General features: G+C 38.3%; 1 protein-coding gene across 2 annotated transcripts in view; it reads right to left on the reverse strand.

Annotated features, from left to right (window-relative positions):
• LOC106684756 (serine/threonine-protein kinase pelle) overlaps positions 1-24,420 on the reverse strand; it is a gene marked incomplete in the record, with an annotated part of 133,213 nt that overhangs the window by 35,633 nt on the left and 73,160 nt on the right. For both annotated transcript variants that reach the window (XM_067051300.1, XM_067051301.1), the window contains 2 exon segments: positions 13,646-13,856; positions 19,127-19,189. In XM_067051300.1, the coding sequence (XP_066907401.1) occupies positions 13,646-13,856; positions 19,127-19,189 (274 nt within the window).

Genomic DNA, 24,420 nt, shown 5'->3' on the forward strand with positions numbered 1-24,420 from the left:
TTTTGTTTTCCTTATGTAACTATGTGTTTGTATCTTTTTTACCCCTGAAGAAGCCCTGCAACGTGGGGCGAAACGTTGGCTCATTAATATGTAGTAGTATATTTCTACTATTTGAGTTTTTTTGACCGCACCCGGACCATATTCCTTTCATCTGTACACACGGTCAATCAATAATCTTCCAGTAAATGATTGATGAATATAGGAAAATGAATTCAGACCAACAGAGGCCCAAGAGAATCGAACTAGGACAAACTGTATGGGTTCCAAGAGCAGGACGCCCTGTTCAGGAAGTAGTGGTGGTCTTCGTGATGTCTATGGATGCTGCTCCAGGTGGCAAAAAAAGTGTATTAAGGTCAAGTGGCAGGATGAGAAAGGGGTAGTATTGGGCAAGACGTTGTCAATTAGTGACGTTTTCCCAAGATTGCCTACAATACCGCAGACAAATGAGGAGATGGAAAATATGTCGAACAGTATCATCAAGACATATTTCTCCGCCCTCCCTTCTACATCCTCATGCACTCTCAGCAGCGCATCTGTTGTTCCCTTGCCACGGGTCAAGCCGTAATGCCGTGGGTGACTCGCAGCTGGCCTTAGGACCTTGCTGATAACAGGGAGGAGGCATATGGGCCGATAGGGCTTCGGTGATTCCTTATCCTTGCCTCCCCCTTTGTAGAGCAGTCTCAAGTCTGCAATCCTTCACCTGCTCGGAAAGTACCCCTTATCCAAGCACTCAAAGATTTCCAATAGCTCCTCTTCGATATATGGGGCACTGTTCCTGAGTACTGCAGCGTCCAAGGCGTCTAGTCCCAGAGCCCTCCCAATCCTCTGCCTGTCCACGGCAAGACGTAGGTCTCATAAGTGGGCATATGTCGGTACCTGGTGGGTATGACGTGGTGCATCTCACTATATTCTCCTCTGCTGTGTCCTGGGACGGATCATCCCTGGGGTATGTATAATCAATATTGTAATATGCTCTTTTTGAGTAAATAGTATATTTTGATGTATTAAGGGTTTTTAATATGTTTTATTTTATGTATCATTTTAATATTGTTCATTTGTTTCGTTGAACCAAAAAGCAAGCTAACCAATTTTCATTTTCTATAATAAATTCGTGATTCAAAACAAAACTAAGATGGCGGTACGTATCCTTCAAAAAGTCCGTTGAATCAAGGCCATGTTGAACGGATTCAAATATAAAAACTATTTTAACTCTTCCCATCATAATTGAAAATACAGTAAATTTAAGAAAAAATAGAAGTCAAGAAATAGTGCTAAAGAATAATATTCAGAAAGTAAATCATTTGCAAAAATCCCTAACTGTTGTGCGACAATCGATGTTTACATGGAACATTGAGGCAGGTTTTGGTTTTTGGCATTCATTCGTTGTTTGGACACGATTGGGAAATGATGTTTCCATGATGAGGAGGTCCTCATTAATTTCTGTCCAGCAAGGGTGGACATCTTGAAAAAGAGGACAACCAAGAGTCACCTAAGAAGAAAAAGGGACTCTTTGTTTGGATTGCCTAACAACACACTTCGATGGATGAGAAGTAACTAAAAACTGTAAGAGGACCAATACTTTGTTTTGTTAGTGTTTGTTTACTGAGAGATTGTCAGCAGTCAGTGTTAGTTAATTGAGAAATCATAAAAAGAAGAGACTATGAAATTGGTTAGTTTTGTTATACCTAAATTTAAATACATGTGTAAAAGAGATATTAATTTAATTAAGTATTAATAGTAAAAGTGTCTGTTTCTGATTGCCAAGAAACCCGCCCTGAGAAAAGAGTCTTTTATATTATAAAATTTAAATAAAATTCTATTATCTATTTAATATTAAAGTTTTTAATTTGAACCCAAGCTATCTTTTAGATATCAGAATTTAAGTTAAAAAAATATCAAATTTCAATTTATTTTATTTTAATAATTTTTAAATTATTACAATATACATCATCGCCGTTTCTTCCAGAGTGGTTGCCTGGGCTCCTCCAACTTTGATGGCAGCCATCATTTGTATTGGCTTCACCTTCCCCTGCGTGACCCTGTACAGGATGCCTCAGGGATTCTTCTCCGACTCTTTGATCAAGCACTCGTCCCAGGACTACTTCTTCTGGTGACGCACACTGTTTCGGTATACCCTATACCTATGCTTGCTTTCCTCTTGGAGTGCAGCTCTCCTCTCTTCATCTCTGCACTCCTGGTACCTGCAGCTGGCCCTATAGTACTCTCTCTTCAGCTGCGTCAGGGCCGGTTTCCACCATGGGACCGGACGTGCTCTCGCCTTGCGGCGTAGGGTAATATTGGCCGCTTGGGTGGTGGCGCCCGTCAGGGTTGCTACTCTGTGGTCAATTCCTGACTCTTCCTCCATCGGCGCCACCTCCTCCCATTCTCTATACACCAATATCCCCTCCAGTTCACTGGAGAAGGCTCGACGCCACACCAAACCCTGGGTTTTGCGACAACATGGTTCCTGGATTACCATGATGTCGACCTTCCGGGCGAGAGTCTTAAGTTCGTCCGTGACCACTCGTCTTCGGCCCATATTGACCTGCAGGATCTGCAGCCTACGCATAGCACGTTCTTTTCGCCTGTACGACCATCTTTTCCAGATGTAGCGGGCATTATCTGGTGCCCGCACAATGTTGGAGATCTTTCCCCTCTCTACCTTGTTCGCTACAGTTTCTGCAGCGCGGTGTCAGTCCCTTCTTCTTTGCCGGACATTCTTTTATCTTATGCCCCGTGCCAAGACACCACTTACACGCCAGGTCCTCTGTGCATGCCTTGGCAGGGTGTCCATACTTTTGACACCGCAGGCAGAGCAAGGGGTCGAGGTAGTCTCTGATGGTCATGCTCCACCATCCTGTCGTGTTGGCTGCGGACAAGTTCATCAGGGCGAGCCTCACTGACTGGTGGACTTCCACCACCCACGTCATCGATAGCCCACCCCTAACAGGAGTGGAGAAGCAGGGTCTCATCCACTCCACCTTTTCCTCTTCTCTGGCATTTCCCAGGCCACTCTCGTCCCACAAGTACCTAACCAAGATCTTCTCATCCCAGTGCTTTGGCACTCCTTTTACTTCGAGGCAGGGCTTCCTCGTCATCTCCAGCTTTGCCTCGAGTCCTTCAGCCGGTCTCATTCTAGGAGTCTCTTGGCCTGGTCTGCACCCTCTGTCCTTATCAGGACCACGTTACCATTGGTGACTCTCACCATTTTGGCAGAGACTCCTATCTGCTTCAGTTCCTCTTAGGATGGGAGATGCTCGGAGACCACCCTTCCGCGCACACATAAGTGGCAGTCTCCTCTGCCTTTCTAGGTACCTGCAGGACACTGGCAAGGACCCCGGCGAACGTTAACTTGCCCTTCTTCTTCTCTTTTTGCTCCTCCTTCTTCCCTTTCTTTTTCTTTACCAGGACCCAATCCTCCTTGCCGGCATTGTGCTTTGCTTGGGCCCGGAACCGCCCTGTACACCTCATCATCCTCGCTTGAATCCTCCGTCATGTTCCTGCCCCGGCATGTGGGGTTCTCACTCCCTTTCAGGGGCATTGGAGCCAGGGCAGCATTATGACATTTTGGTACTGGTGGCTCTTTTTTACTTTTGGGTTTTTGCCGCTTGGTCTTCTTCCGTGGCTTGGCCTCACTGACCCTTTCAGAGGTAGGAGACACCTCACTCCCATATCCCTGCAGCACTTCCCCCATCGTCTTGACTATTTCTACAACCTTATCGGTGATGATGCTGTAGAGCTGGTCGGTGTATAAGGGTTCCCGGACCACCTCCCTAACTACACCAGGGACGGAGCGCCATTTGGCCTCTAGTCCTACAACAATGTCCCTGATTTCCCCAATTTTCTGATTTATGTGCTCCTGATTCTTTAAGCTGACCTTTGTGTTAGTCAGGTACCTCTATAGCTATGGTTCTGGCTCTATAACGAGGAACTGTCTTCCGAAAAGGAGGAATTGTCAACTCTACCCCTCTTTTTCCTCTTTTCCTTGGGTCTCTGTGGGCTCATTCACCTCCCCACACTCGCATCTGTCATCGGGAAGTCCGATTCGGACATTGAGGGTCCATCCACATCCTTCTCGACCATTAAATTCTCCTTCGATGGCCACCTACTTTCTTTATCGGGCGTTAAAGTCACCGACAAGTCCATCGATGACCCTTTTCCATCTTACTCCATCGTTAAAGTCTCCTGATTTACCATCGAAGGCCCGCTTCTTTCTTTGCCCACCATTAAAGTCTCCGGGATTATCAAACTTCTCTCTTCATTTCTGGCCATGATATGGGCCCCAGAAGGAATATTTCAACTTCCCTTGATTATGGACCTTCCCCTCTTGGACAAGGTGCATGGTGCGACACCACTCCAACCACTACAGGAACCTCACTCCAACACCCAATTTATGTTATAACTTCAAAAATCTATAACTTACCCTATGGTCCGCCGATTGGGTCATGTAGGTATTCGTTTTTTTCAGCTTTTTGTGCTCTTTACGATTGTCTACTGCACGATGGGATACGATGACTTTTTTAAGGTCATGTGGGGTGAAAACCACCTCGTGGTCCCACTCTTTCCTTAATTACATAAAACACTTCTGTACCAACGTGGCACACTCCAATTCTCAAAAATATCCCTCCAAGCATTTTAATACGAAAAAAAATTAACAAAACTCACTGGACATGTCCTCTCTACTCGGCAGTCAGTCGACAACTACCCTCTCCAGACTGCTCCTCTTACAAAGATACGTCCTTCGATATTAGAGGGCATTGATACCAATATCCACAGGAGTATCAAGGCCATCATCGGGCTCCCCACTAACACCTCGTTGGCGATGCTGTATGCACCCAAGAGGTATCAAGGACTGGGTCTAATCCGCTGTCAATGGGAAGCTCCACTGCAGCATTGGCCCATTGCCCAGCGACTGTCGAATGTTCCAGATGCTCTATTCCAGTCTACATTCAATTACGAATCCAAAATCACGGCATGTGGCAATAGACTGAGAGTGGATCAGGGCTACCAAAGTGTGAGAGCTGTACAGCAGTCTTTGTGTGAGAATTCTTTCGAAGAATGGGCCAATTGCAGGTGGCAGGGAATTGGTGTTCGCCATTTCAAAGATATCCCGAAAGCTAATAGATATGTATGTGAGAAGCAGGTACTCTTGGGATCAGAATGGATGAATGCCCTGAAACTAAATACTAACTACACACCGCTGTGTGGAGTCCCAGGAGCCAGTGGACAGCAAGGAGAAGTTGGGTCCTTCTGATGGAAGGACACGTGCCAGGTTGTCGAGAAAAAGCAGGATCTTCGCTCTCGCTGAGTCTGACTTCCCTCTCCTGATGGAGGAGGAGAACTACCCGTACTTCAGGGAATTCATCTACGGGGGGAGGGAGGAGGTCGGGCCAATGCACTTTACGTTGGGAAGGGTTTGACCACCCGGAATCGGCAAGCCACCAATGGAAGATGATAAAGGACAGGGAAGAAGCAGAATGAGATCAGGAGGGCTGGACTAGGCTGCGTACTGTGGTGCTGAAAACCAGATGGATGAGGACCAGGCATGTTGGACATACTGGACGGATGCTGCTGGATAAGGTGTAGCCCCATCTTAAGGCACTCAACCGAGTGCTGGGCTGCACCTCGTTTTAAAAATAATTATTGTCCCCAAAAATTAAATGGTTCCACCAAATAATGTTGTATATATTTATGAAAATAAAGATTAAAAAAAAAAGATGTTTATTGGCAGCAGTGGCATTGGCAATCCTAAGGCACTACCCCACTGTTGCCGAACCCCGTATGGCAGCAATGCAAGGAAGGGGGAACAAGAAAAAAAAAAGTTGGGTCCTTCTGTCACAAATGCGGCAGAGTCTGAAACACCAGCCTATGTGCTGGGAAAATGCCCCAATATCTCCTTCCTTATAACACAGGCACAGGGTCAAAGAAGAATTGATGAAGTTCCTGGAAAAAAAAGACTCCACCTGCTTCGAGGAGGTTTATTTCATTGACACCGACGGATATGTAAGATACGCCGATATTGTTGCATTTACAAAAATCGGAGGCATGGTTCTGGTCCTTGATCCGATGGTAAGATTTGAGAGTAATGACCTTGAACAGGAAGGTGGAGTGGAAAGGGAAAAAAAGGAAATATATGAAAAATGCATCTCTTTCCTTAAGGAAAATTCCATGAGACCTTCGGAGAGAGAGAGATCACCATGAGAGGGCTCTGATTTGGATCTCGCGGAACAATATCAGATAGAACAAGAAGCTTCTTAGAAGGCCTAGGTGTTAGCATTGGGGATATAGCGATCTTTGCGGAAAATATTATTTTGGACTCCCTGAGGATCATACATCATCACCTGCATGGGAATCAGCTTAGGATTATTCATTGTTTTATTTATTTATTTTATTATGTGGACCTGTCGATTTGTGTGTTTTAACTTATTATTAAATTATTATTTTTATTTATTTTTTTAAAACTTGTTTATCCAGTCAAGTATTACTTTTAACCAACTTTTTATTGTATTTTCCTTTAAATTTATATATTAGTTTTGTTTTGGTAAAATGTATTTATTTGTTTGTTTTACTGTAAACTGATCTACTGCTGTGACTATTATTTCTCTGGTTTGATCTCACACATTAATGTCTAATAGTGAATTTGTTAGCGGGTCACTGGGAAGGATCTGAGAGGGGAGGGGGAATTTGGGAGAGTAAATTTGTCAATCAAATGAAATAAAAATTGTAAAATGGAAGGGACAAGAAAGGGAAAGAAAAAAGGAATACATTGAAATATTTATATTTAGTATGTAGATTGGAATTGATTATAAAAGAAAACTGTGGGGGAAAAAAAATGTTTTCTTCCTTTTTTTATTATATCATGTAAAAATATGTAATTTACATATGTCCAATCACGGATTGATTAGCTGATAAGCTGTGTAATGTAGCAACCCGAAGTATTTGGGCAGCATGGATGAATAAAGCATTTCTCTCTCTCTCTCTAATGCCAAAAATGACGAGAAACAAAAAAAAAAAGAAATAATAATGATAAAATAAAATACAGAGTGTCGTACAGAAATGACGCACGAAATACTCTGATTAATTGAGTGACTAGGACTCCATGTGAAAATAATAGTTTGAATTAACTAGTTTCAAAATATATATATGCCAAAGAATGGCGAAAGACAAAATAAAAAATTATAAATAAAGCCAAAGTGTAGGCTTGTTTCAGAAAATATATAATGCCTCAATAAATTATAAAGTGTAGGCTTGTTTCAGAAAATATATAATGCCTCAATAAATTATAGAGTGTAGTTGATTGATTATAATTAATTTAGTCAATTGATGAAGAAAGGAGAGGAATGATATGAAAATGATAACAAGTTCCAGAGACGATCGTAAGTAGAACCTAGCAGAAGACAGCTGTGCTATGCATCTACAATCAAGAGTAGACAATAATGGCTGGATTTCCTTGGCTGTGGCTAACCTCATAGTTACCTCCTCCATTATAGATAAGACACTTAAACAGTATACTGATGTTTCAAATGGTTAAGCTTGATTTTAAAGTGGTTAAAGTAAATTTAATTGATAAGTGTGTAAATAAGGCTTTATTGTCATTCTTTTTCGTTCAGTGATAATATAGTATGCTTGTTATCTAGAATTTACTGAGCTATTCATTGGGATGTGATATAACTGATTTTAAGGTGGTCAGTTTACATTTCAGTCGTAATTAAATATAATACTATAAGTTTTATAAAAATTAAAGAACTATTTTTTATGTATTGTGCAGTTTATAGTTGGCTGATCCTAACAGAGAATTATAGGTTGCCTTGTAATGGGATAAACTGCTACACAGACGGATCCCTAATGGAACAAGGATCTGGAGCAGGAATATGGAGGATGGACATGCCTAATCAAGGCACATCCATCTCATTAGTAAAAACACACCACAGTATTCCAGGCTGAGGTGTTTGAAATAAATGTCTGAGCCCAGAATTTAATAAAAGAGGGCATGAGGGAAAGGCTAATTACAATTTACATGGACAGTCAGGCAGCCATTTATGCGCTGGATATATTGTATTTTGGCTATGTGCCCCTCATTTCCACATTCAAAACACCTTGTGCGTGGACAGTGGGCCACTAAGTGTCCTACTTTTCCGCAACCATGGCATTTTCTGTCCTCACGGTGCCCGCAGCTTCTTGGTTTTATCTGCCTCCTTTCGGTGATAGATACTCTTTCCTTCCCACTATCATGGTATTAATTTCTTCACCATGGAACTGGATTAGTCCTTCATCGATTATAAGCCACTCTCGTCCACCACCTTTCTTCGCTTTCCATACGGGACTCTTCCTCTCTGGCGCTGGCGTCAATTAGTTCCTGCGCGCACTCTACGAAGGAGAACTCTCTCGGCATTCCCGCCTTCTTCCCCAGCTCCTTTGCCAACTGAATCTTTAGTACATTTTTATACTAACATTTTTTATCACTCTTTACTTTCTGTTATCAATTATAATTTTCTCAAATAATAATATTGTCTGGTAGCTTTTTATCAATCCCTGGTTCGCTTATTTATTCTAATCTTTTTTTGTCTCTCTTGTTCTTGCTCATTGTGTCGTAATTTTTTTGTCACGTCACTTCCTTTTCTCTGGTTGGTCTTGCTTATGAACATAATGCCAGACTCTATACCTAATTACACGTCTCAAATTTCAGCCCTTGAAAGAAAACTTCGGGATTAAAACAGAAACATTATAGGCTGCAAGCCGGAGTAAGGGCTCTTGCTAACCCTTAGAAATCTCAATTGTCAATTGCGCATAGCCAAACAGTGTCCATACATGTACCAAAGAAGAGATGTGGGCCGGGGCGAACCAATGGAGATCAATGCCCAACAGATACCATTTGAGATCTTCTTTGGGTTTCGAGGATACCGGCGGGACTATAAGGGCACGACAGCAGACAGAGAGGAAATACTCAATAACCATATTGTTTGAAGAAAGTTATGAGAGAAAGCACAGGGAAGAATCGAATAGGAAAAAAACATTTCTCTCCAGTCCATTTCTTCTCATCTTGCCATCACCACTGCCTCTCTTGCCTGAATGTGGTGAAGTTCTACCCCCACATGTCTATTTATAGAAAGTGATCTTCTTAATATGTGCTAGCTCTTTCTTCTCCTGCACACAACTCTCCTCACTTTGTTGTAGAGACCAAGATGGCTACCCAAGCCTCCTACTTCTTATCTTTGCCACTAGATGGCATCGTGAATTTCTATTCAAATATGAGGGGGCACCTTTCTCAAACAAATTGCCTACCTAAATTAAGCAGGGCTAATTTATAAGAAATAAAATGTGGGGTAAAAGTAAACAAGACGTGATTTGAAACATTTTAAGATTAGAGGTTTTTCAAGATAGTTTTTAGGTTTTTCTATATGAAAGGTATACTGATAATCATGGACAGAATGTTATGTGAAAACGCGCATGTAATGGCAATGCGAAAAGATAAATGAAACAAACTTTGAATATATAATAATTAAGTAATGGAAATAATTTAGATTATTTAATGTGAAAACCACCTAGAAATGATTTATTAGCATCTTAACACTATAGATTTAAGAAATAGGGGAATCTAGGAAAATAACGGGAAAGCATATGCTTATAAAACACGTATAGGAAATAGTAACAACAATTGATGCATAAAGTAAGACAGTAAATGCAAACTTTAAGTGCATGTAATAAAGCAAATTAAAAGGAAATAACTAAACGCATAAAAATACAAAACAAAAGTTTCACTTCTTAGAAAACCTGTTGTGAAAATAGAAGTTTATAACCTATGCAGAGAAAAAAAAGGGGAAAGAAAAGAACAATGCATAAAACAAGAAATTAAAGGTGCACCCTAAGTGCATTTGATCGAGAGAATTCCAAGAGGAAGTAACAAAACATGAAAATACAAAACAAAAGTTTCCCACTTTGAAAAATTGTGGTCATTTGTCAGGAGGTTCTGAGGACCTTGTCCAGCAATAGACAGCTGTGTAAGTTCCTTTGTCAAAATCGTTTTATTACAAAAGGAGATGAAGCTCAGTTTCATATAGTTGCAAAACATGTTACCTAGATCTTGGCCATTAGAAGGTTGCTGTAACATACTATTAGGGGGTGGTCCCGATATAGTATGGTAGTTAAGATTAGGAGATAGCTGTACCCCATCTTCTGAATTGGGTAAAGCAGTTATATCTTGTAATTCAAATTGTGAAGAGTTCATTGGAGTTGCAAAAGGAGTCCTTTGGGCAGCTCTTTATCGATACTTGCTTGCGACTCAGTGAAGAAAGAGGATGTAGCAGAGCTGGGTAGGCAGCATGTCTATCCCATGAAATATTCACAAACATTAAGCTACAATTGTAAAATACATATAATTATAAATGATTGATATTGGCAAAAATGCTATTTTGAGATTATTACTCAGTTTCTGAAATCTCTTAATCTTTTAAATTTTAATTGTTTTTACAAAGCAAAACATATATGCTCTCTTGAAGATGAATAAAGAAAGTAAGAAATGCGAGAGTAAGGGTATAGGAAGAGAATCCAGACTACATTGAGGAAAAGCCGCTAGAGTGCAGGTCGGCAAAAGACGTTACAAAAACAGAAATCTAAAAGTCAAAAGATCATAGAGATAAAATAGTCAATGTGAGAGTAAAAAAAAGAAAAAGAAAAAAAATTCACTAACATTTCTTGATCTCCTCATCATAAAAAAACACCAATAACACTATATCCACCGATTGGTACACAAAACCAACTTACTCAGGAAGACTTCTAAATTATCACTCCCAACATCCTTACCATCAAAAACTAAACACAGCCAAATATTATTCTTCATTGTTTTTCTCTCTCTGATTCCCAATTTCATGATAATAACTATCTCCGCATTAAACAAATCCTCTTAAACAATTTTCCTCACAAAATCATCGATAAACACATTTACAATTATAAAAATCGTACCCCCTCTACATCTAATTCACCTCTATCTCTTTCCATCCCCTTATACAGATCATTACCTTGTGGTGACAAGATTAATGTCTTGAGCGGCAATAGTTGACGTTTGCAAAGAGAGTGTTTGAAATGGGTTTGCCACAGTCGAAATTATTATCAACATTTTTATTTCTTTACTATATTTCTTTTAAATCTATTTTTAATTATAATTCATTTAAAGTTTCATTATTTTACATTTGTTTCAGTGGCAAACCCATTTGAAACCTCTCGCCATATGATCAATTAAAATTAATTATGAAGAACTTGTGTGTTGTTATCTAAAAAAACTGAACGTTTATGCATATAATAATTGTGATTGTGTTTTTTTAATTTTCAAGTATGAACATTGTTTTTTACGATAATAAAGACCTAAAGATTCATCTTTATTATTATATAATAGAAACACGCACTAAAGTGGTGACCCCGAACGTAAGTTTATTGTTTATTTTTCGTATTAATTTTATTGAACTCTAGTGAATGGGCACAATTTAATCGCCCTCCTAACCGGTGAGGAGGAGCAAAAGGAATTAGTGGAATCGGCGAAAATACCCAACGCATTGTCTCGGCTACCCACATTTTATAGGGAAGAACCTGACCTGTGTTTCATACAAGTTGAGGAGGTGTTCAGCTCTTGTTATATAGCTAATAGTAAAACTAAGTTTCAGCTGATCATCGCCCAACTGGATTTAGCGGCTCTAAAGCAGGTTGCCAATCTTGCCCGAGACCCCCCTGCCACTGACCCATACGAGAGGCTACTCTCCATCTTTGGGCCCTCTGACCACTCCAGAATTACGAAGTTATTGGAGGAACAGAGGCTGGGCGATCAACGGCCATCACAGTTTCTTTGAGAAATGCAGCAATTGGCCGCAGGTAAGGTTCCTGCAGATATGCTCAACACCTTATGGCTAAGAGGGTTAACTGAGGGAATGCAAGCAACCTTAGCCGCCACAGATCACACGGATTCCACGAAGATGGCACATATTGCGGATAAAATAGCAGAAATCCAGCAGCCCTCAAGTAATTTTATTATGGGCAGTCATTCAGCACCTGCTTCTTCAAGGATGGAAGACATTAAGGTAGCGATTGATGACCTAACTGCGGAATTAGTCACTCTGAAAACGCTAATGGGATCCAGGATTGGCCGCTGCGATAACAGGTCACCCTTATCATTACCTTTTCTTTCAGATAATATCCATAAACACTTGCGTTCTTCTATCCCAAACCTCCGCCTCGCCTTCAAAGCTCATAACAAACTTTCTTTTATTTACTCTCATCTTAATAATCCCATTCCTCCTCAATACCGTTCTCACGTTGTGTACCGTATCCCTTTTTCTACTCCTAATTGTAACGCATCTTATATTGGTGAAACCAAAAATTTACTCTAAGACCGCATAACCCAACACAAGTATTCCGTATCTTCCCGTAACTTCTCTGCTTCTAAATTATCTGAACATAGTTTATTTTTCAACCACTCTTTTGATTTTGATAATACTTCCATTTTAGCCACCGTTCCTAACCATGATAAGCGACCGCTATCAGAAAGTATTTTTATACAATTAGAGTCTTCCCCCCTTAATCACAAAACTGACAAACAAAACCTGTCCCTAGCCTATTCCCAAATTATTAATTTATTAAAACAGCAGTAATTTTATACACATATACATTTTTTTTTTTAAATTATCCGTTTTACAAACCCACTACATATTTATACATTTTAATATCTTTTGGCTCTCATAACTTTACATTTAAATCTTTTTATACGTTTTAATCTCTTATTAACTACTTTATCTCAACGTTCGTTTTTTGACCGTTGGATTTCTGTTTATCTAATGTCTTTGATGACCTGCACTCTAACGATTATTCATGTAATTTCAAACAGTTTAGCAGAAATCTCTGCCTACAACTGTAAGTTAATTTTTTTCTCTCTTATGTTATCTCTTGTTTCTTCATTTCCTATTCTCTATATTTCTTCTTATTTTTTATAACATTGTTTTTACATACTCCCCATTAATATATCCGTTTTTACACACCCTTTATATATTGATACATTTTTTTACATAAGTATTATGATACATAAGTAGTATTAGAAAAAAAATATAGGGTAAATATTATAATATGATAAATGAAGTATGAGAATACATTAATATTAAAATAAAGACAACAAAGGCCAAGGAGAATGAAATCCTTACCTTTGAGAGAAAGTTTCTTTAAAGAATATTCGGACTAGTCAAGGTTGGTGACCATGGAAGAAAGAAAAATACTTGTAAAAGCATTTTATAAATGAAATAAAATATTAAGACATATTTTATAGAGATATACTATTCAATTTTTATTATCTATATAAAATATAAAGAGTCGACCTCTTCGCTGGACGCACAACCTGGATGAATATGGATGATACTGATATAATACAAGACGAATGCTGTAAGGAAACCTCAATGCTACAAGTAAAGGACTGCTTAAACTCAGATGGAAAGATTATGTCACACAGGATCAGATCATCTGGCAAAAGCTTAGCAAAGAGACCAAGACCCACATTGGGCTTTATTGCCACGGAAGAAGGATTGTCCACACAGATACATCACACATATAAGTTTAATGGATCAATGACTGTATTCTACAACAAAAAAAGACAATAATTTTATAAAAGACTCACAGTGTGCTTGCTGAGTGATTTCATAGGTTTTGCTAATAGCATCAAGATTCCTCAAAACTTCAACCATCTCAGGTCTATCTTTTGGTTTAGATGATACACAAGCTAGTCCGAGAGAAATTAATGCAGAAAAAGAAATACCATCATCATAACCAGCTGTAATATCTTTAAGTTCACTTCTGTTGTCTTCATCACATGATTCCACTACATCTTTCTAAAACAAAGTTTCATGTTAATATTTGCTAAAATAATATTTTGCCTATTTAAATCAAATTTTTCAATACTTCCCATTGATGTATGGGCTGTTAGGAAAATATATATAGAATTATCATTTCCTTAATCGTGTATGCTGAAAAATGATCTGTTAAGAAGTTTCATATTGCTCAAATATTTAAACTATACTTTTATTATCCAAGAGAGGAAATTATCATTGTTGATGTTACCTCTATGTTATTTATCAGTAAATATGCCAGTAAAACTTTGAATTCGTGAATATATAAAGACTATTTAGGGAAAGACAAGAAAGAATGAAAGTTTCAATTACATGCTATGTGAACAGATATTACTTGAGGGAGATACCCCAGTACCAGGGTCTCAATCGATGTAGTATGAAAAAATTCAAGCAAATGATTCCAAGATATTAACTGGAAAATTCAAGATGCTTTTTGTCAATTTATTGGATTAAATTTCAAACAGAATTGGAACTATAAAATGTTTTCTGGTAAAATATACAATTTCAACTGGAGAATAAATAAGAATAATTTTAAAGGCTGTATCTTATCCTACTTTAATAACATAGAATTGTTACAAAATCAACAAAGAAACAGTAATTACAAGTATAAATAAATAAAATCCACATATTGAAATAAGTTTCACAACAATTTTGTTCACGAACTTATTAGAAATAAGATTGATTAAAAATCACAAACTTAATAAAACAATTTTATAATTTGAAGGTTTGAAATATTTTTAGTAACCATATATTTCTGGTTAAGCACTAGTGACAAAAATTCTGATAGACGGAGGAAAATAGTGGAACCCTTTTGGTAGAATGCCTACATTATCCTTTGGTATAAATGAAAATATTTGTCTTTTCAGCAAAAGGAAAGAAAGGCTAGAATACCTTCATAACACCTAGGCAAAATTTGAAGAAAATTATAGATTATACGTTCAAAACTATAGTGAGTTGACATGCAATGACCCATTTCTAAATTATATAGCGGAACCCCTGGAAAAGGCTGAAGAAATCCATGTGTTTTTCCGAACCCAGGTTCAGAACCACTGCTTTAGAAGTTAATGCTAGAATTACTAATTTATACTTAAAAGGCTTGAAATGTTTGTAATACTGAGCCATATATTTCTGGTTAAGCACTAGTTCCAAAATTATTTGCTTCCTTTCTATAGATGAATCAATAGAAATTTAGATGAATCTTGAGGGACAATTTAGAGTAATGCTAAAGGCATCTTAAATCTCTTCATTATGACTAAAATCAGCTTCAATACAGTTTATTTGTAATTATAATTAAAATTTAATTTTTTTCATGGCTTATGGAGCCTGCTTGTTGCCTGAGACTTATGTTGTTCATTTATAATTTTTGACCTTTATAATTTATTGGAACAGTATTCCAAATAAAATTGATTTTTTTATGGCAGACTTTGTTTAAGTAACCCATAAAAAATTAATTCTTATTATTATTATTATTAATTCGGCTCCACAACTTGATGTCGAGTCCTGGCCTCCTGCATCAGCCTCCACCAATCAATATGATCTTGTGCATCCAGTTCCTCACTCCCATCATGGTCATCGCATCACCACTCACACCATCACTCCATCGAAGGCGTGGTCTTCCTCTGTGTCTTGCTCTATGTATTAACTCGGTCACCATTTTCCTTGGCAGATCACTCTCAGCCATCCGAGCAACATGCCCTGCCCATCTCAATCTACTGAATCTCATAAACTGGACAATGTCTGGTTCCTTATATAAAACTTTGAGCTCTTGGTTTGTTCGACGTCTCCATATCTGGTCAACCTTGACAGCTCCAAATATTTTATGGATAATCTTCCTCTCCAAGACCATTAAGTTGTGCTCACCAGCCTTGGAGATAGTCCACGTTTCCGAGCCATACAGAAGAATTGGTCTATACAGCACGGCTCCTAAAATAGGGACTGAGGCCATAATAACAGCGGTTGGCACATAGGACTCTTCGTTTAATTTCGGAGTCCACAACATTGTCTTGGGTTATGAGCGATTCAAGATACACAAACTCGGGAACTTTTCCAAAGTTATATTCTCCGATCCTGATTTCTTCACCAGGCCTGTGGATTTCCTCTGAAACCGTGTATTTGGTCTTTTCTGCATTCACTTCAAGCTCCATTTTTCTTGCTGCTTCAGCCAATTTCATAAATCCATCAGAGATAGCTTGGAAAGAGCGTCCGGCAATGTCAATGTCAGCAAGAAGCTGAATTGCTCTGCTGAATATTGTTCCGTCCACTTGAATTCCAGATTCTCTAATGGCCTTTTCAAGAGCTACATCAAAGAGGAGGCAGGCCAATGCATCCCCCCTGCCTTAGTCCTCTTCCTGAGACAAATTCATCAGATCTTGGTCCCCAATCTGCACCATGCATCTCACCTCTCTCATGATTAGTTTAACCATTCTAATTAACTTCTCAAGGATGTTGAATTCTCTCATTGCCTTGTACAACTGTCCCCTTGAATGCTGTCATATGCTGCTTTGAAGTCAGCAAATAGGTGGTGTGTTTTAATCCCTTATTCACATCCTTTCTCAAGCATGATAAGGCAAAATATTTGGTCAGTTGTGGATCATCCTTTTTGAAAATCACACTGGTACTGACCAAAGCTCTTTTCTGCAAAGGGGAGTAGATGCTGAAAGAGGATGTTGGACTCCAATTTATATGCACAAGAAAGTAAGGAGATACCTCTATAATTGTCACAGACCATCCGATTACCCTTTTTTTGGACAGATTATGGACTTATTCCATTTTGGCAAAGGAATGTGGTGACCCCATCACCCGGTCCTAGCACCGCAATCAACCACTGGTCCTCCAGGTTGGAGGAAACAACATCTATATTGACACACACACATTAATACACTGATGTCAGCACACTACATACATACACCCACATTCAGTACACAAAAGCACATTCAATACACACCCTAGGGCCACCTTCCCTAGGTAGCCGCCCCGGAGGAGATATCTGTCTGCAGGCACAAAGGTGACAGCCCCACTGGCAGACTAGGGTACGTAGTCTGGGTTGATAGCCCCACTAACCGAAGAATCAAATACATCAAGAAACCTAAAATAGCCTCGAAATCAAATGGTCAACAAAGGAAACAATCCGGCAACATCAGGCTCAAATTTAACCTAGGATATTGGAATGTCCTGTCACTCTACAGACCCGGAACACTAAAATTGCTCTTAGCACAGATTGAAAACTACCATCTGGACATGACTGCTATCCAGGAAATCCGGTTGATAGATGGCATTATTGAGAGGAGATGTCACACAATTTACTACAGCTGCAGCGAAAGATCCCATGAATAAGGTACAGGATTCATTATCAAGGGAAGATACTGACAACAGGGTTTAGAGCTGTAAGTCCTAGAATATGCGTGATAAGGATTCAAGGAACATTCTACAATTATTCCATTTTAAGTGTACATGCCCCCACAGAAGCCTCAGAAGATGTAGACAAAGAAGCCTTCTACGAACTCTTGGAGAGAACTGTGGATGCCTGGGCACAATATGATATGAAGATCATTTCAGGTGAATTTAATGCAAAGGTGGGTAAAGAATCAATATTTCAGCCAACTATCGGTCGACATAGTCTGCACGAGTTAAGCAATGACAATGGAGTAAGACTTGTTAATTTTGCTGCTTCTCGTGACCTTAGAATTGGAAGTACCCTCTTCTCCCATAAGAAAATCCACAAAGGAACATGGAAAACACCTGACAGGTCAACATTAAATCAAATTGATCATATCCTTATTGACAGTAGCCATATTTTTAATCTCCACAGTGTGAGGGTATTTAGAGGAGCAAATGTGGACTCCGATCACTTTCTAAGTATTGCACATGTCTATGCACGAATAGTACTTGGGAAAACAAATACACCAGGACAGAAGCCTAACCGATACTACATCAAGAAGCTTAAGGATCCAATAGTTCTCGATCGATATGAATCAGAGCTAGATAGGCGTATTCAAGAAGTTGATGCAGTAGAAAATGATATAGATTCCATAAGGACTAAATAGTCAGAGGCTATATCAGACACAGCTACTAAAGTACTTGGACTACCAGAGAAGGACTTGAGATCCCCGTGGTTCAACGAGGAATGTGAGAAGGCAACAAGCACGAAGAATGAAGCACGCCAAGCCATGATTCAGCGAGAGACGAGGAGGAATGTTGAAGTGTACAGGCAAAAGCGGCGAATGGAAAACATCTCCACCAGTATAAGAAAAGACAGTGGGAGAAAAGGGAATTGGAAAAGACTGAACTCCTTAGGGGACATAAACAGTATAAAGAGTTTTTCAAAGCAGTCAATAGGAATAGAAAACCTTTTGAAACTAAATCCACCTACTGCCTGAATGAGGATGGAAAGCTGCTTACGAAAATGGTGGATATACTCGCAGAGTGGAAGAGACATTTCTCCCAACTTCTCAACAAAGATTTCCTGGAGGATGATGATGATGAGGAGAGTCTCCATGAAGATAACCCTAGTGATCAATGTATGGAACCACCTGATAAAGAGATTTTGGATTCACTAGCCAGGCTTAAAAATAATAAGGTGTCGGGCACTAACGAATTACCTGCTGAACCACTTAAATCTGGAGGAAGCGAGCTAGTGAAAATACTCCAGAACATTGTCATTCAGATTTGGACAGATGAAGTAATGCCAGAAAAAATTAATTCTTACCACAAATAAAAAAAATGATTTTATTTACAAAAATTGTATTGAAAGATCGATGAATGACCATGTGAGATCATGAAAGGAAGATGAAAGAAGAGTCTTTGACCGCACCTGGACCATCTTCCTTTCATTTACAAGAATCATGTGTAAAAATCAGAGTCCAGTATTCTTACCGGCTAAGTATAATTGCAGTGCTCTTACCTAACAAAAACACAGTATACCTTCCACTAAGCCTGAAGTATTTAAACATAACAAAGATAATATAAAAAATATAATTCAGTCCATGAAAACCATTCAAATGTTTCAAATCATTTAATCCTTGAAATAATTAGTGGCTGATGATCTGCAAGAGTAAATGCAGATTATTATGTAGTATAACAATAAAAATGCTTAGTAAAAAGTATTAATTTTTAAGCTGTTATATAATTTATAAAAACAATTACTAATGATTTATAAGCTGATTGTAAGTGGTTCATTTTATTTAAACTAATAAATAAGTACAGTAAAATTTGGTAGATATCAAGAAGTATAAAAGTAGACCTTCATCCCTTACCAAATATTTATGTGGCCGGGAATCATCATATACTCGCAATCCTGTGGCCAGTTCAAACAATACCTTAAAGAAAAAGAGAAGATGAAATGAAACTAAATTAATATTATAATGCCATAATAAAAAAATATATGTATAACAATGTACTCAACTCGCTTGATTTTTAAAAATGGTAATTTTATGAATATTCAATTTACTATTTATTATCTCTGTGAAGTAAAAAATACTATAAACTAAAATTTTGAAATATCCAAATTTATAAAAAAAAATGTATTAAATTACAATAAACATACATCTGCTAAATAAAACGAGTAGTGTGATTTCCTTATCACATTGAGATTACAAATCTTAATGTTAACATTTAACACATGAGAAACAAATCTTATAAAGCTTAAGGGTAGCTGGAAGAGCAACTGCTGCTGACTCCATGGGCTACTGTAGACTAATAAAACCAAGGCCTATCATAACAGTAAAATAATTTACAAAACTTTAACACAACACTAAAAAAATCATAAACACTAATTTGACCTTTACAATGCTAATAAAAACTATGCTGTTGGATGAAACTTGTTGAGAGTTGAAAATCTGATTCAAAAAACTAGAAAATGACACCAATGACACAGTATACTTTTGCTTGGGTATGCTAATGATTTAGTATTATAGGGAAAGATGAGAAAACTATAAAATTAAATACAACCACATTATAAGAAGATAGTCCGGGTGGGGTGCGGTCAATAAAGGTACAACATAGTAGAAAAACTATTTAATGCTAACCAACATTTTGCCCCACTTTGCAGGGCTAGCCTGAGGTACTGTTCTTCCCTTAGTGTAACAGACCACGTTTCACATCAGTAAAGAACAGAAGGAAAGATAATAGTTTTGTAAATACTAACTTTTAAGTTTCTGGACAGAACCCATGAGCTAAGAAATTTTGATTGGAAAGAAAAACAACAACCCTTTCCTGCCTTTTAATCTTAATTTTATTTCCTCATCAACTTCGCTTGTTCTAGCTACCATAGAATCCTTTAACCTATCTAACTGTTTAAATGTATTTCCCCTTATATCTTTATCACAGAAATTGCTCCCATTTCTACTGCTAACCATATATTTTTGTGTCATCTATTTTGTATTTCAAGACCTACTACCTTACTAGATTTTATCAGCTTAGTTGTATTTTTATTGGAAGAAGATAGTTGACCATATGAAGCACCTTCAGATATTTTAAAATAAAGAATTACCTAAAATATTCAGGCTGAAAAAGAATAAGTTAACCAGAGAATTCAGAGGGCTACACAATGCTGAATTGAGGGAACTGTACCTAGTAAATATAATTCAGGTTTTAGCATTGCTGTGAATAAGATAGGCATGTAAGGTTGAAAGGCTTAACACACAGATTCCTGAAATGTTAATTAACACTGAACTGAGGGGTAGACCGAAGCATAGGTAGAAGGATTGCATCAATACTAATCAGGTAGATTTGGGTTTGAACAGGCATCACTGGGCAGATGTACAGAAAGATTGGTGGTATCGGCATCAAACCTTTGAATTTGCTAAGCCTTAATTATTAATATGTCAGGGAAGTGGTATAAGGCTTTGGTATCCAGACCACAAGTACCATCTTTGACCAAAGATTACAGTTTCTTACCTTCGCAACATTTACATTGATGCTATTTTAATTGTATTCATAGCCTTGAAAGCTAAACTAAAATATTTGAGTCTGATCACGAATACGGACAAATCCAAGAATATGGTTTCTGAAGAAACACCCCGACAGAGCGAGAATATAACATTCAGAACTTAAAATTTTGTACAAGCATTTAAATTCACTTACTTGGAGTAACCTATGATAATAGGATATGGATAGATTAATGGTCGCCAATCAGTGTTAATTTGGAATGAAGAATCTCAATTACAGTAATTTAATCTCATAGTAAACATAAACAATTTTGAGTACCTGTGCTGTGCTTACCTATAGATCTGAAACCTGCACTAAATCACATTTAAAATATCAGACACTTCAGATTTTTGAGAGAAACGTCCTCTGTCAGTAGCAACGAACCAAAAATGAAACATATGACCTATTCAGTGACATAGATATCGCTACAGTAATAAAATTAAGTCTATTTCTCGGAGTAAGTTATATCTCCAGAATGCATTAACATCCAATTTGTAGGATACTGATGATAACCATGGTACAGACATTGAATGGTTAGCAAACCAAGATAGAGATGCTTGGATTGTGAGATAAGGGATAGGAAAGTAAATGGAAATGACCGGATAACATTTGGAGTTTACTCCCTATTTCAGGGTTTTTAATACGATTGTTTTGTTCAGTCTGTAGATGTGAAATTATATTTAGATATCTAGATCAACCCTTACTTCAAGAGTTTGAGAGGGAACACTCTGACTAAGTACACCCGTTTTATGTGGATCTGAGGTCTTTTATTGAAGGCAACCTCCAGCAACTAACTCATGCTGCAGCACCTAGACCAAGGCACAATCAGCCTGGTCAGTTGAACAGAGTTACCTCCTCACTGCACACCATGAATTCACTGACCAACACCACAAAATCACCTTAGGAATTCCAATGTTTCATTTGTAAAGAGGCTCATGTGATAAACGAATGCCCAAAATTTTGTTCTACTTCTCCAATTAATAGATTAAACATGTTAACGACTTAGCCAGGTTGCAGAAATTGCTTATGCCCAAAACATAAAACTTACCAGTGTACATCCATCTTCACTTGTAGACAATGTAAGGTAAGACATCATTCCATGGTCCATCTATCTACTCCTAAAACTGAAGGTAATCCACATGTAGGAATCCACTTCAACTTCATCTACCAATGCTAAGAACCTGGCTATAGCATTGGCTAGTACGGATTCATCTGCCTATAAAGTACTGTTGGGAACTGCACTAGCATAAAATAAAGGACCATAGAGGTGTGGCTCCAAGATATTCGTTTGGTCTAGGACTCAGGAAGCCAAAACTCCTACATCACATCTGATTGTGCCAAACGTTTTTAGCTTACATCTGAAAGGAATGACTGCCAGGTATCCAGTTTAAACAACACCCACACTCCAACTCCAGAAGGTGTGATGTACTCTGCAGCCTAGAAACTCGGGCCATCAGCTCATGACCAATGCTTTTGTTATTCCAATCATCACAGCCTCACTACCTCTAGAACCTATACCTATATAAAAATAGAAATCAGGAGTGTCTTCATCACAATCTGGCAGATCCGGAATTCAGCACCCCAGGCACAGTAATTTTCTTCTCGGAGCAGATCTCTTTCGGCAAGTAATACATACCTTTCACCACAATCATTCTTCTTTATTAGACATTGTTTTTGAAAAGGTAATCATGGGACCCATAGCCAAAAACACTAATAGATCAATTTGTCTTCTTTATACCAAGTCAATCAAAAATCTAGTTCAATGGTTTTGGGAGATGGAGGAAGTTAGTAGACCTATTCCACTTCCTAAAAAAGACAAGGAATTTGAAGAGCTTTTTAATGAAACAACCTAATGAGACCCATCTGGGCGTTATGTGGTTGCACTACCATTCCACTCATCCGAATCTGATTTAGGTGCTTCAAGAATGCAAGCTCTCTTATGCCTTTACTCCTCTGATGCAATTAGAGTGGTTTTTGATGTTTCTGCCAAAACTGGAAGCTTTAGCTCTGATGCACTGATGGATACTTGCGAACTTAAAACCATCACATACTGCTGGAAGTCATCCCCATAACAAGCCATGTGGATCATTCATCAATTGATTGAGGACGATATCCTAAGGCATCATCTGCTCTCATCAATAATGTATATGTTGATGACTTTGTCACCAGTTCAAATGACATCGCTCGCACCATAGCCCTAAAAACCAATTAAAGGAATTGCTTTTGAAGGGTTGTTTTCATTTATCGAAATGGGCCAGCAAATTTACAGCAGTGAATGCGGAAATGGATGAGTCCAGTCAATTGCTGTTGTCAACATCCTTGAGACCACTGAGACATTGTGGTGGAGGTATGCATCTTCTCAAGACAACCCTGCAGATTATAGATCCAGAGGATTAGAACCGACACAACTTGTTGATCATGCATTATAGTGGGCGGGACCCGAATGGATATATATACCACATCATCAAAGGAAAACACCACAAATGAAAAACACTAAGTTGTAAATATTCAGAAGAGATCAAACCTGCTTTTATCATGCTTATCACCATTTCCGATGCGTCTGAATTAATAGCTTGGACGGAATGTTTCTCTAATTATAACAAGCTCATTAGGTCTTTTGCTTATGCTTTAAGATTTACCCACTTATATAGATGTCAGGATACCTCAACAGCATTATCTGAGAATTGAATTGGATTCTGCGCTCATTAAGATAGTGACACTCATCCAGGAACAGTATTATCCTGAAGCATACAAGCAACCAGTTGTCTAATCAGTTACTGCACTTTAAAATTTTCCTAGATGAATGGGGAGTTTTAAGGGTGGGTGTCAGATTGGAAAATGCTCAGCTTGCCAATGACCAAAGGCATCCAATTCTTCTATCAAATCAGGCACACTTTACTGTACTTCTGGTAAGGTACTATCATCGGACATCACTTTGTATTGGTTGCACTGCCCTTCAGACTGTTATCCAAAGAAAATTCTGGATTATCTCCCTACGCAAACTTTGCCCCAAGGTAAAAAGATTAAATCTAACATGCAGAAGGCTCTCCAAACCTACTTTACACCCTTTGATGGGTAATTTTACCACCAACTAGGTTTTCTGAAAGCAATAACTTTCATATTGTAGCAGTTGATTTTGTGAGACCATTTTCAGCACATGATAGTTCAAGGAGAAGGTCACCAATCATCAAGTGTACATGTGCTTACTCATCTGCCTCTCAACCAAGACAATCCATCTTGAGTTGACACATGGTTTATCTACAGAAGCATTCATCAATGTTTTTGATAGATTCGTAGCAAGACGAGATCCTCCATTCATGATGTTATCTGATTGTGGCACAAATTTTGTTATTAATTTTGTATACAAATTCTGCTAACTATTATCAAGAGCTGACTGATTGGCTAAACTCTGAAAAGACCAAGGAAGATCTCACCCACCTGCCATGCCACTCAGTTGGGTGTAAACTGGGATTTTAATCCACCATGGACCCCTCACTTCAGAGATTTATTTGAGGCTGGAATAAAATCAGTAAAAACATTTCTTTACAAGCTCTTTGTTAGCAATTCATTCACCATATCTGAATTCTCCAATGCCAAGGTGGAAGCTATGTTAAACAGTTGA

Source organism: Halyomorpha halys, unplaced genomic scaffold (genome assembly GCF_000696795.3).
Source record: "Halyomorpha halys isolate HHAL.00 unplaced genomic scaffold, Hhal_1.1 Scaffold612.1, whole genome shotgun sequence".
NCBI classification, from domain to species: Eukaryota; Metazoa; Arthropoda; class Insecta; order Hemiptera; family Pentatomidae; genus Halyomorpha; species Halyomorpha halys.